At 42.0% G+C, this 13,179-nt stretch overlaps 1 protein-coding gene across 3 annotated transcripts in view; it reads right to left on the bottom strand.

Annotated features, from left to right (window-relative positions):
* HTR7 (5-hydroxytryptamine receptor 7) overlaps positions 1-8,307 on the bottom strand; it is a 31,552-nt gene extending 23,245 nt beyond the window's left edge. For 2 of the 3 annotated variants that reach the window (XM_085555103.1, XM_085555102.1), the window contains exon 1: positions 7,489-8,165. In XM_085555103.1, the coding sequence (XP_085411229.1) occupies positions 7,489-8,015 (527 nt within the window). In that variant the 5' untranslated portion in view covers positions 8,016-8,165. Of the gene's footprint in view, positions 1-7,488 lie in introns of all 3 variants that reach the window. The other variant, XM_015866886.3, reaches the window with a different exon arrangement.
* Between the last annotated feature and the right edge of the window lie 4,872 nt (positions 8,308-13,179).

The following is a 13,179-nucleotide window of genomic DNA, read 5'->3' as shown; positions in this document are numbered from 1 at the left end:
CAGCATTTCTACTGGCTGACTTGATGCTCAGATCCATTTAAAGGCAGGTAGTTCACTCCTCCTTCTTTCTCTGCACTCTCTCCTCCTGTCTCCCTCGACATACCATTTAGATTTGAAGTGTGCCCGCTGCATTACCAGCAACAGCCTCCCCATGAAATTATGTAATGATACTACTAGGAATCAAGTGTCTTGGTGTAACTGAGTAAACCTGGAATGAGAGATCTTGCCAGTCTGAGTGTGTCAAGCTTGGCAAAACTAGTACAATCCTTCTGAGGAAATTGGCTCCGCAGTGCAACCAGAAAAACTGAATCCCTGGCCTTCCAGCCAAAAGAAATTATCCTCTCCTTACACATAGTATTGACCATCTGGAAAAAAAAACTGCACTGAGAACTGCTTTACGATGTTCATATGTTGTAGATTCAGATGTCAGACTGTGTAATTCCATTCCTTGGTCTTAGTTGTATGAGGAGTTTGTAGCAGAAAGACAGAGACATATGTACACTATCAACTGCAGACTAAGTGAGATGTTCTGTTTAAGAAGTTGGCACAAATGTTTCTGATAAAGTGTCTCAAAATTAAGAGCAATATGAAAAATAATATTGGATTTCTTTTTAAGAAAAGTTTATTTTTGTTCCTTTAGAAGGTTGTGATAACACGTTAACAGCAGTATGAGTATTCTTGCTTTAAAAGCAGTATAATAACCACAAGTACTTCCTTATTCAGTTCAAGAAAAAACACTCTGAGCAAATAAAATTTGCTGTCAGTGTACACAGGCTACACTACACTGTCACACCCATTTAATAGTCTGATATGTATTTGCATTTTTGTGATTTTTGTTACAAGATACTTCTGGAAGCCCCTTTCAAAAACAGAGAAGTGTTTCCAGCATCATATTATTCCTATGAATCTTGAAGTGAATCCAATCTCACTTATGGGAGCTCTTTTTGTGTTCTTGACATGAAGAAATACACTATTCAAATGTCTCCACAATGTCCTGTTTGGCAAAAATGCGAATTAACATTACGTCTGGCTATAGGGCTCCTTTGAAATATCTGGATAATGCCCCGAAAATTAAGAGACCCCAAACTCACTTCTGAAAGCTCATATAGTGTTAGGCTTTGGTAGGACCAAACAGAAGATAGTTTGAATTGTGGGGGACAAATGCAACAAGCCAGTTTCAAGAAAAGGCATTCATGTAAATGTGGTGCAGTTGAAAATCTCCTGCTAGTTACTGAATTGTTATTCCCCATTAATACATATGTTGGATCACGATCAATTGCAGTTATCTTTTCCTGTCACCTCCAGGTTATCTTGCATCTGCACACTTAATAGTTCCCACCTTAAATGTATACAGTACATAACAGCAAAAGAATGTATTCCAGCTTCCCGTTGTTTTTCAGCACAGTCACAAGACTACTGCCAAACTTCAGATCTTATAAATCTTCCCACTCCAGAATGACACAGCTTGCACACACTTTGTTAGTAAAAGGCCTGTTCATTAGAATACCTTTTACTTGCTTATTTGCTACCTCCCCTTATTTACTGAGCTTGACAAAGTTAGTTATGAAGCCTAATATATTTGCAAAGATATAGTAGAACAATTCCTATGGCCAAGAACAGGTTACAGTGTGTGTAACTCTTCTGCAAGTTAATTAAATTAGAAAATCCACATGGAAAGGAATAAAAAGCATCTGCTTTGCTTTCTTTTGATTTTCATTTTAGTGTATCAATTTTGCCTGTATCTTTTGTGAACTAGATAAGTTATTTACAGCCTCAGAAAGAGCACCATTGTTTGTTGGGTTGAGCAATGGAAAGAACGCCTCTGTCATTTAGGAACATACAGCCATATTGACAGCTTTTTCTGGCAGTATAGACTTTAACTGTAGTGACTCCATTGCATACTTTTCCTGTAATTCCTTCTGTCATCTTTTTTCCTCTATTGAGTTATTTTTAGATTAATCAAAGTTTTCTACTTTTCTGAACAATTCAATGACTTCGGGACTTCTACACCTTGCAGGATTTGAAACCTTGCAAAGGCACAAAGGAACAGACTTTGCAATTAAAGCAGTGAAAGTTAGAAGACTCACTGCCCACAGCCTGTTTTTGAAGAAAGCTCTTACATTGCAGTACTTCTGTTTCCTGTACCCATCCCATACTGAGCATAAAACAGGGGACCCTACTTGAGCCAAATCCCTAGCAAGCATCACAGATCTGGCTGGTGCACAGGACTGCAAGGACAAGAACTGCCTAAAGCAATGATAAAAATTTCTGCTCTATACCTTGTTCCATTCTGTATACTGAACAAAATGCCTTGGAGCTGGGGACATCGCATGACAGTGCCTACGTTTATTCTAGATTCAAAATAAGGAGGACTTTCTGGTATCTGGCTGTGCATACCTGTCTACACATATATTCTGAAGAAAACAAGCAGGCTTAGCAGAACAGCCTGCAGCATTTTCACCCATGGCCTAGAGGCAAAAGAGTTCTATTCTGAAAAGAAGCCACACAGGGCTTCTAGATGTCATTAGGCTCAGGATATTGCTGACAGTGTTTTCAGGTCAGGTAATCAGTTTTGGTTGTAGGAAGGGTATAGACACTTGGATGCTATTTAAAGTGCAGAAGACTTTATTTACAAGTTATGTACAGGTTCTTCCTGTGAGTGCTCCTCAGTTCCCAGCCACGCTTCCAGGAAACATGAAATGTGTGAGCACTTAGGGGCATCCATAAGTAAGGTAAAGCATAATTATTCATACTTACATGGAGCATGGTAAAATGTATCATACAGAGAGGGGAAAGAGAAGCATTCCTTGTGTATGAAAATCTCAGGAACAACAAAAAGTCACAGTACTATACTGTTTGCATGAGAACTGAAAATTTTCATCATTTTAAAGGAAGTCTGAAATACTCATACATTGTTGGCTAGGATACAGACTGGTAAAGTTCCCCCAAAAGTGTTTCGTTACTTATGTGGGTGTGGAGCAAGTGTTATAATTCTTCAGCTGTAGTTTTATGTCGCTTTATTACTTTCTAAAGCAAAGAGTTATTTTTAAATTGAATTAAAAATTGCTACTGATGCAATTATTCAGTGGATACTCTCCAAAACAGGATTTCTGTAGTTATCTTGGGTCAGAATAACATGATGAATCAGCAGGCAAACAACACCAGATTAAATTCAATTAATTCCTTTTTGATGTTCATTCACCCACTAAGACAGGCTTTGCATATTTCCCTTGTGATTCCCTGATGATGTTCAAGCTATCTTAAAAGTAACAAAATCTAAATGTAATATAATTTAATTCAGAGCCAGAAAAGTGGAGCTTTAAAAGGAAAACAAAACAAAACTAAGAAATGCTTTAAGTGGTCTACTATTTATTGAGGCACAAATATTTCAGCAGTCTCAGTAATTCCTACCTTTCTTCAGATCTACCACTCATATCATGGTTGGAGTATAACAAAGGTGATAGTGATGGTGGAGGTATCAAGCTGCCTTACTTGTTTAATCCTTACAAAATCTGGAAAGGTGGAAAATACACTTGTCTACGTCATGTCTGGTTTTTCATCTGCCTGTAAGCAGACAGCTTCCTTTCTAAAGTGAGGACTTAAATGAGACAGAGATTCCTGAAAAATACATCAACATTGGGTCACCATAATAAAGATCTGTGAAGGTTTTTGTGTTGTGAAATAAAAGGGAGATAAAAATCCCTAATAGTCCATAACTTGATGTTGTTATGGACTTTTTCTCATGAGCACCCCACAGTTCAGTCTTCTGTAGATAACAGGAAGACCTGTTCAGTCTGGCCTCTCCTTGTGCACGCTGTACAAAGTCAGAGATCTGCATATTAGCATGTTTGCAGCCTTAACATTTATACAGCTTAGAGCAGAAGCAACCTAAAAAAAAGCACAAGCAGCTCTATTCAGACAAAAGGTAGGTTGTGCTTGAATCTCAAACCCTTGCCCTCAAAAACACCCTTATCAATTATGTACCCTACTTGGGAACCTGTGCTTAGACATAGGGTGAAAAACTTGATGTGGTACCTAGCCCTGGCACTATGCTGCTGCGGTAAAAGAGAAGGTGAGCTTTGCATTTGCTGTCCAAGCCCCTGTCAACCGGCTGCTTATAAACACAAGTGATACATTTTGCTGATACTTTGCTACACATATAAATAAATAAATAAAGGCAGGAGGGGAAGGAAAGAACAGTAAAAGGCATCCTTGGAGAAATTTCTGTATTATTCCAGGCCATGGCACGCTCCTTTGGAGCAGGCCAAGTGGGATGTGTCTGACCAGGAAAAAAATGTTTTGTGCAACAGAATCAGATCGGTCCACTTGTAGTCTCTGTGTTAAGCTGCATCTTCCTGCAAATTCAGGTGAAAAATGTGTCTGTCCCCGAGGGCTGTGCAGCACAAACTCTGTGTGTGCAGCAGGCCTGCCAGATGCTGGCATTCATTGACATGAGCCAATAGCTTATATCTCTGCAAGTGAAACAAATCAAAAAGCCTCTGGAATTTACTCATTTTATCCTCTTTGGATGGGCTTCAAGCTTATTTTTATCAGCTACATTTGTTTGCCCAACAAACTGTACTACCTCTCCACAAAAACCTTGCTGATTGGTTTGTAATCAACTTTTTGTTTTAGATTAATTCAATAGTAAAATTCTTGCGGCTGTTTACATTTGAGTGATATCTGCTTTGGGAATAATCTAGGGATTTAATAATGAAAACCTGAAAACATTTAACTTCTCTGCTATCTCTGCACTGCCTAAAACAGCTGCATCTTTCCCTTCAGGAGAGATGTTACCAGATGACAAAGGCTTCTCAAACTATCCCAAGGAGCCATGAGGAAGTCCTGTTCATAGTTACCTGGAAAAAGAAGTTCACTTTTACCAGATCTTGTCCCTTCTCACTAAGCAAGAGACAGCAGGACAACTAATTGTGCTACAAGGCTTAAGTGTATTTAACAGCACTCAGGGCAGTGGCCACATTGAAACCATGGTGAATTTCATTCAGTTGTCCCCCACTTCTGGATTTCCTGGTTCATCTCATATTTGTATTCTTTGCACTGGGACTACAAGGGTTTTGTCATCAGAGATCTTCTCCCAGGTAACATAAAACATGCTAGTGTTTTCATCATACCCATGGAAAATATGAAAAAAAAATAAGGCCCTGTGAAAGTGGCCTCTCATGCACTGTGGTTTGCTAACTCGTCCCACTACTTTACCAGAGGTACTCTGTTTTTCAGAGATATGACTCCCTCTGATCTGTTAAAATGTTCCTAACTACATAAATGTAAGAACAACAGCGGGTAAGCTAGAACCACTAGCTTACAGTGGAAACACCTCATCATTCACATTTATTTTTCATCAGCACTCCTTGGTTTGCATATTTTCCACATACAAGACTACTAAACTTCTCAAGTTCATTTTTGGTCTGTCTGAGCACTTCCACAGCAGTTTAAGATGATTTATTTTTAAACAGGATTGCAAATCATGGAATTTTAAAATTCTTTATTGCCAAATAGGGAAGACATTTTGCTAATGAATTGCTGGCTTGTCTCCTTCTCTTCACAATATCATGCAACTTAACTATTCAATGGATGTGAGTTACAGAGGTTAGAGCATCCTGATGGATTGATAGAATTTTGATTTCAATTAGGAAGTAGGTAAGGGTTTAATGAATTATGAAGATATTGTGTTCAACAAACATTCAGTAGTTTAGGTAGGAATAGACAAGAGAATGATTCTAGTTTAAAACAGTAAATGAAAACCAGTCACCCATAACAGGCTATGTTCTGTTCAAAATGCACAGCTCTATATCTTGTCAGTTTTTATTTGAGAGGGGGAATATAAAGGAAAGAAAAAAGTGAGACCTGTTCATCCCCATGATCAGCCCAGTCAAAGCCTTTGCTCAGCACATAGCAGTCAGCTCAAATGTTAAGCTAAGCAATGACAAGGAAGAAAAATGAATTATTACATTGCTGCCATGTGAATCAGCCACATATCTTTATTTGGATAAGAGAAAATAATTATGTTAACCTGTCTTAAAAAGGATATTAGAGATGGAGAGCTCAGACACAAACATCAACAACGATCAATGGATGAAAATGTTTTACATTGTGAGTGTGGAAAAAAAGAAATGACCTATGTCAAAAATGACAAAGTGAGAAAAATAGAATAACACAGGGAAGGAAGGTAAGTCTACTTGTATTTTCTTACAGTACTGGAATTAAGTTAAAAGATGGCAAATATCAAAGCAAAAAACAACAATAATGAATCCTTTGATAAAAATAATCCTTTGAAAAAATAATCCTTTGATGCTGTCAAAATCTGTTCATAGATTTCATTGCTATAAGACGTTTTACAGCATTCACATAACTGCCAGCCAAGCAGAATTCACAAAGTAGAAAACATCAGAGCAGGGAATGCTTACAAGAAATTCAAGTCCTGAAATGAGTAGAAACTGTTCTGAAATGAATGAAACAACCTCTGGTTATTGTTGGGCTCTTTTGAAGGACTGTCTCTCTGCAGAAACTCAGTGCAGAGTCCTTTCCAAAAACTTTCTGAAGTAGACAAGAGTCAAGGCAATTGTTTGATATTGAACTCTGATAAACTCCTGCAGTATAGTTAGGAAGTTCTTTACTTTCTACTAGCTATGCTGAGTTGTAAGAGAAACAGTCTCACTTTAGATGCTAAAATGTCCAGCATAGCATTTAGGCTGTGCAAAAGGGAAGTTACAGGCTGCATCTGATTTCAGATTCGACCTGAAGGGATTAAAGGAACATGTGAACCTTCCTCTGCAGAGGAGAGCTTAGACATGGGCATATGTGAGATCTTAGGGACAGCCTTAACATCAGGAACACCGAGTTCCTCCTGCAGCCTATCTACACGTTCTCATTGATCCAATGCTCACCTGGAATAGTTTTTGGAAGAAGCTGTCTGTCCATGAGAATATCCCATTTGTTGTTTTAAGGGGAACTGAAGATACATATAGAGAGAGGCAAACACTTCAGAGCAATTTTTCCTTCAGTCATAAAATTACTTGCCCTAAATGGCTCGGCTACTTGAAACTGAGCTATTCCCAGGTTGTACCAGAATAACGGTAAATACCTAATGAGCTGTAACTCCTGAGCCAGCTCTGACCTGGTGAAACTCCACCAAACCCCTGTGAGTCACAGCAGCACCAGAAACAGCTCAGCTCCAGCCTTGCTGTAATGCAGCTGAAGACACACGTTGCACATGTTACAGAAACGACAAATGCCCACTTGCTTTATTTGTAGGCAGCCACAGAAACTGCACACAGCTGTAATGCTGTGACCTCCCAGGCTCTGTGGGGAGAGCAGCGCAGCTTATGGGCTAACAAGGCACCCAGCTCCTTCAAACAAGAAGCTGCAGGGCTTGCATTGCACTTCAGACCCTTCAAGAGCCCCCTTCTTCCTCAGGAAAAAGTTGGGGGGCAGAGGGTTCCCAGCAGGGCTGTAGCAGGGGTCACTCACCTGTCGATGCTGATCACGCAGAGGGTCATGATGGAGGCTGTGCAGCACATGACGTCCATGGCGATGAAGACGTTGCAGAAAAGGCGCCCGAAGATCCACTCGCCCCCGATGAGATCGGTCACGCTGACGAAGGGCATGACGGCCAGGGCCACCGAGAGGTCGGCCAGGGCCAGCGAGACGATGAGATAGTTGGAGGGCTGCCGCAGCTTCTTCACGAAGCAAACGGAGATGACCACCAGGCAGTTGCCGGCGACAGTCAGCAGCGTGATGAGGCTGAGCACGGCCCCGATGACAACTTTCTCCACGTTGCCGTAGCTGAGGATCTGCTCCCCGCATTGCGAGTCGTTGCCGGGCGCTGGGCTGGCGGCTGGCAGCGGCGGGGGAGTGCCGCCCGGACCGAGCTTGGCCAGGCTGCGCGGGGGCCACGAGCCGGCGATCATCCTCCCGCCGCCCAGCGCCCGCGGCTCCTCCAGCGCGAAGGGCCGGAGGTTACCGTAGAGGTGGCTGCCGTTGAGGGCGATGACCATGGCGACGCGAGCTGCCCATCGAGCCCCGCCGCCCGGCACTCCGCGCTGCCCGGGATGCTCCTGCTTCTCTTCGGCCGCCCGGTGCCGCCCGCCCCCTCGCAGCCTCCGGAACGGCCTTCAACTTCCCCCGGAGCGGCTGCTCTCGCCCGCGACGCTCCCCGGGATGCTGCGGGGCGGGCACCGCGCCATTCCTTGCGCGACTCCGGCCCGAGCGGCGGCGGCAGCAGCAGCAGCAGCAGCAGCAGCAGCGTGCTCCGACGGCGGCTGGGAGCGTGGCGTGGAGAGCCGGGAGCGGGGCGGCCGCCGCTCCGCCCCCGCTCCCACCTCCCGCGGGCGGCGGGACGGTCGTGGAGTGCAGCGGTACGGGAGCGGGGGACCGCTGCTCCGGCCGGGGCTGCTCGTGGGGAGGTCGGCGGGTGCAGAACCGGGAGGGCTCGGGAGTGCCGTGCACAGCGGGACGGTGCGGGCTGCGGGGAGAGGGGACCCCGGCGCTTCGTGGTGGTCTCCCAAGTAACGGATCTTAAGGATTTAGATTTCTTACCTGTTATTCTATCAATGTGAATTCCAGTAGCTGTGTTTCCTTTTTTTTTTTTTTACTGATATTACGTTGTTTTCGCTACCCCACGTGTAATCCTTTCAGTTAAGTTTAAAAAAAATAATAACGAAGCAATAACCAACACCAACAGAACAATTTCTTTGAGCTGCTGCTGGTACTGCAGAGATCTGAGAACTGGGATTCACGATTTCCTATCTGGGGCTCCAGAGCTATCTCAGTTTTAGAGGTCACTTCCCTGCCTCCAAGCACAAAAAGGACTAACTGAGTTTTCAGAAGGGTGCCCACAGAGAATCACACTTGTTGGTATGCTGCCATGCCTGACAATAAGTAGTAAAAGCATGAAACATGCTTGCTCTTTATATATTTCTAACTGGAGAGACGAGCTAAATGACAGAGGAAATGGGAGCCCCCATATGGATCATAACCACTGACCAATGTCAGTGTTATCTGAGAGGAGTTCTTGGAGGTAAAGGCACTGCAGCAGGTTTTAGTACACACAAAAGAGAGAAGAACAGTGTGTGTGGCCCAGCAGTAAGAGTGAGCTGACATCATGCAGCCATAAGTCTTGCTTTGAAGAAAGAGCTGGTAACTATTCAGCTATCTGATAAAACTCATTTGATACTCCTAGCACAGATCCACAGCAACTGAGGCTTCAACACGTCTCATTCTCAATTTTAATGAAATCTTCCATTCTGTCAGCATCTCAGTGTGTTGGCCCCTCACCTGTGAGCAGGACCAAGGGCTGGGGTCAGCCATGGGGAGAAGCTGTCCTGGCACAGTTCGAGCACAGGCAGTGCCCCCAGGGTCAGAGCATCCCTCAAGCAGCACTGGGCAGCTCAGGTGCTTCCCTTCTCTGCTGCCCCCACATCTTGATTTGAGTAGGATCATAAAATAAGCAAGTTTCAAGTTATGAGATCTTACCAGGCAGCTCTTTGACCGTTACAAAGCTAAAAGTGTTTTTCAGCTCAGACTTTTCCAGCACTTCAGTGTTAGCTGCCTTACTGTGTCCACTCACAAGAAAATCCTTCCCTGTTTAACCACCCAGAGCATATTGCAGAGCCTAGAGCTGCAGATGACTTACCTTCCAGGTGATAGAGCCCCTGTCCCTCCCCCCCCAGCTAAGCAAATATTAAGAGAAAAACAAATATTTAGTAATGGCAAGGATACATCAAAATAAGTTAAAGCATTAAGGCAACATGTGGAGAAAGGAGAGTATTTCCTCATTGTGTGAATACATTTTTCTAAAATAATATCTGAGATCAGAACTGGGAAAATGTTGTTTAAAATAGATCCCTATCATAAGAATTGATAACATTTTGCAGTTTAATACTTGCTGCATGGCAATTTTTCAGTTACTTAAAATGTCACTTAGGCGGAACAAATTATAATCTGGGGCTTCCTGCAAATGTGTTGACACAATTCATTAAATTACTCATTCTTTTGACAGCCCTTCAATACATTCGTGGAACGTGACTCTAGAACTACTGGGAGGAATATAAGTGCAACCGTTTGTGTGTTACATGTACCCATCTCAACCTAAAAGAGGGTAGAAGTGTCATCTTTTGTTCTGTATCAAGTTCCCATACAATTCATTACAAGTTAATTGCTTATTTTCTTTCCTTCTCAAAGGTTACCTGCAACCGTTCTTTGTGTTTACTCTCTTAATCTTACATTTGAAGAGATGAGCCAATTGAAGTCAGAGATTTATATCCTACAACAGAAAGGGAGGTTTTGTACTATCACAGAGAAAAGGCAAAACATTGGCAAGATGAAGCTGCCGGTGCCTCTCTAAAATCTTTTCCTTGAAATCTTTTCACTGGAACACACTTAGCAAAACCTTCCAATTTCCAGAGCTGAATCTGGTGAGCTGCTTTCCCTGTGTGCTTCAGAGGCTTTCCCATCTCCAGCGCCTGTGACAGCAGAGAGCATTCCTTGTTCCATGGGACGACATCTGTTCCATGAATTTAAAATCAATCACATACAATGTTAGAAGTTGATCCTTCCAAGTCAACATTCTGCTTTGTCTTCAGAGATCTTAAATAAAAATTCTAACTGTTGTTCCAAACAGCGCACAGATATCAAATATATGGTTGGCTGATTGGCTGTCACAAACAAGCTGACATTTGTGACACCTCTCTCCCCTTTCAGGATATTATCTCTTCATGTAACATTAGGCTTCAATAAATAGCGTCAACTCTATTTGTCACAGCTTAGCTTATTACTGGCCTATCCTTTGAGTATTTTAGGCTCTCATCCACCATTTTTCATGCACTTATTGACATTTTTCTTGATTTTTCTTTGAAGCTTTTCTTTCATTTTGTTAAGCTTTCATTATTTTTATTATTCCTTTTCCCTCCAAAAATATATATTCTTTTCTCCAGCAGAGGAGGGAAATAGATTTTCCACACAACACCTTCAGAATTTAAGACTTATACAGAGCACAAAACAAAACTTACAGTAGTAGGTACTGGTATCGATTATTTGCTTCCGTGTTGGTAAGATAAGGCAAGAGAGACATGTTTGGAGGAAATAAAGGAAATAAAATGTCACTTGCACATGCTGATTTGGTGAGGCCAGCCTGTTCTTATGAAAGTGCCTGTGTCAAAAGAACTCACACTACTTTCTGGATGCTTCACCCTCCTGCTGAGGGTGTGATGCTTACAGAGCCCATCGGAGCAGCAGGTCTTACCATCTCACAGCCCACTGCCTTAAGTGGGTCCAGAACCGCAGCATGCAGAACTGTACCAGCAGGGGAGAAGCACTGACAGCACTGCTCGGTAACTCCCCACACAGACGTATCTGGAAAACAAGTTCTGTGCTCATCTTAACATAAAATCTTAGAGGTGCTGCTACATTTTCCTTCTTAAACAATTTAATTCTGGATGCATTTCATACCCATGTGAAATGTAATAAAGGGTGGTTTTTTTCTTGCAATTTTCCCTCCTTTTTTATCATCTCCCTTGTTGTCCTTCCTCTCCTGAGCCGTCTGTCTTGATAAACTGTCATTTTCATTTGCCTGTTGTGTATTTTTTTTCTTTCCTTTTCATCTTCTTTTCCTGGAAACCAATATAAGTCTGGTGAAGACCTGCTGTTGGGAATAATAAATAAAGTATAGGTACACATTTCTTCTACCTTGGGGAAATACGTTGTCAAGATATTTAGAATATTTTATCACAGGCTGGGTAAAATTCCATGGACAAATATTATTGCAACCTTGATTTTTATTCCCAGCATGTAGTTTAGCAAATAACACTCTTGTCCAACTTCTAGCAAAGATGTTGCAGCTGCAGTTTCTTTTCTGTCTTTTCTTGCCTTTGTGAAAATAAATCATCCCCACTCTGTGGCAGTGAAATAGAGAGGTTACCATTCACATCTTTGGCGTTTCTTATCATCATCAAAATAAATAGTCGCACCTGTGCAAGCTAAATAAATGGGAAGTGATGTCTTCCCTTTTTTTGAACCAGCAAATATGAGCAGCAAGCTGTCAGCTGAAAAGAGAAAAAAACAATTACAATGAAATTTATTCTAGAAATTCTTGATCACTCTGAAAAACAGTTCTCAGCCTGTTTCAGCCTACAGCTTTATGAAGGAAACTGTGAAGGTTATGATTAAAGTGACCATTGAGATTCAAGCTACTGAGTTGCTGAGATAGGTGGTGCCAAATATCTTTAGCTCCCTAAAATGCTAAAGGCAGAACTGAAGCCAAAGAGACATATATACATATATATCTGACAGCTGCTACCCTGGGTTGCCCACTGGAGGTACATTAGAGGAATATCACTTCATAAGACCTGAAAAGGTCTTCCCTAAAATTTAAATGTGGGATGAAAAATGTTCCTCGAGGGTAGAAAAATTGGCCGCACTAGGAGGACTTCAGGACACGGGAGAAACAAAGCACACTCAAAGTCTGTGACTGACAGTGAGAACCACAGCTATGTTTTAAGTAGATCACTGGGTCTGGCCTAAACAAAAATGTTAACATCCAAGTGGTTGATGGGGGAAATAAGGTTGCACACTGGTCTGCGTAAGTAATTGATGATATGTGATGCTGGGAGGGCCATCACAGAAATAGGGTTCTGAAGGATGATCTGTTTAAGTACTCTCCATTTTAGGTGCCTCGAGAAAAGGTTTGTTTTGCTTGTCTGTTGCCTAAAAAAAAAAAAAAAGCTGCTTAATCTTGTTTAATGTCTCTGAACATTAGTCCAAAAGAGATGTTCAGAAATAATTGATACATATTTATGGATTTCTTCTCACATTTATTCAGACAAATTAAATCAAGTTCCATCATACACTGTCAAAAAAACCAAACAAACAAAGAAAACAAAAAAAACACTTGAAATAATGCTTTGAGTTCTCCCATGTCCACACACTTCACAGAAAAGCCTTAAGAAGACCATTTGATTTGGGCTGTGTGTTCAGATATTTGGCAGAGAAGCAGCACTGGCTATTCCAATAGGAAACATGTTAAGGGCACAGATAGGCCAAAGCAGAATTTGCTGAAACATAGGAAACGTAGGAGGAAGGAACATCTTCCAGGGAGACCTGGATAGGCTTGAAAAATGGACCCACAAAAACCTAGTGAGGTTCAGCACGGCCAAATTCAAGGTG

Source organism: Coturnix japonica, chromosome 8 (genome assembly GCF_054131305.1).
Source record: "Coturnix japonica strain WE chromosome 8, WE-NBRP24, whole genome shotgun sequence".
Taxonomy (NCBI): domain Eukaryota; kingdom Metazoa; phylum Chordata; class Aves; order Galliformes; family Phasianidae; genus Coturnix; species Coturnix japonica.
The sequence above is the reverse complement of the archived record's forward strand: the minus strand, read 5'-3'. Positions and strand labels throughout refer to the sequence as shown.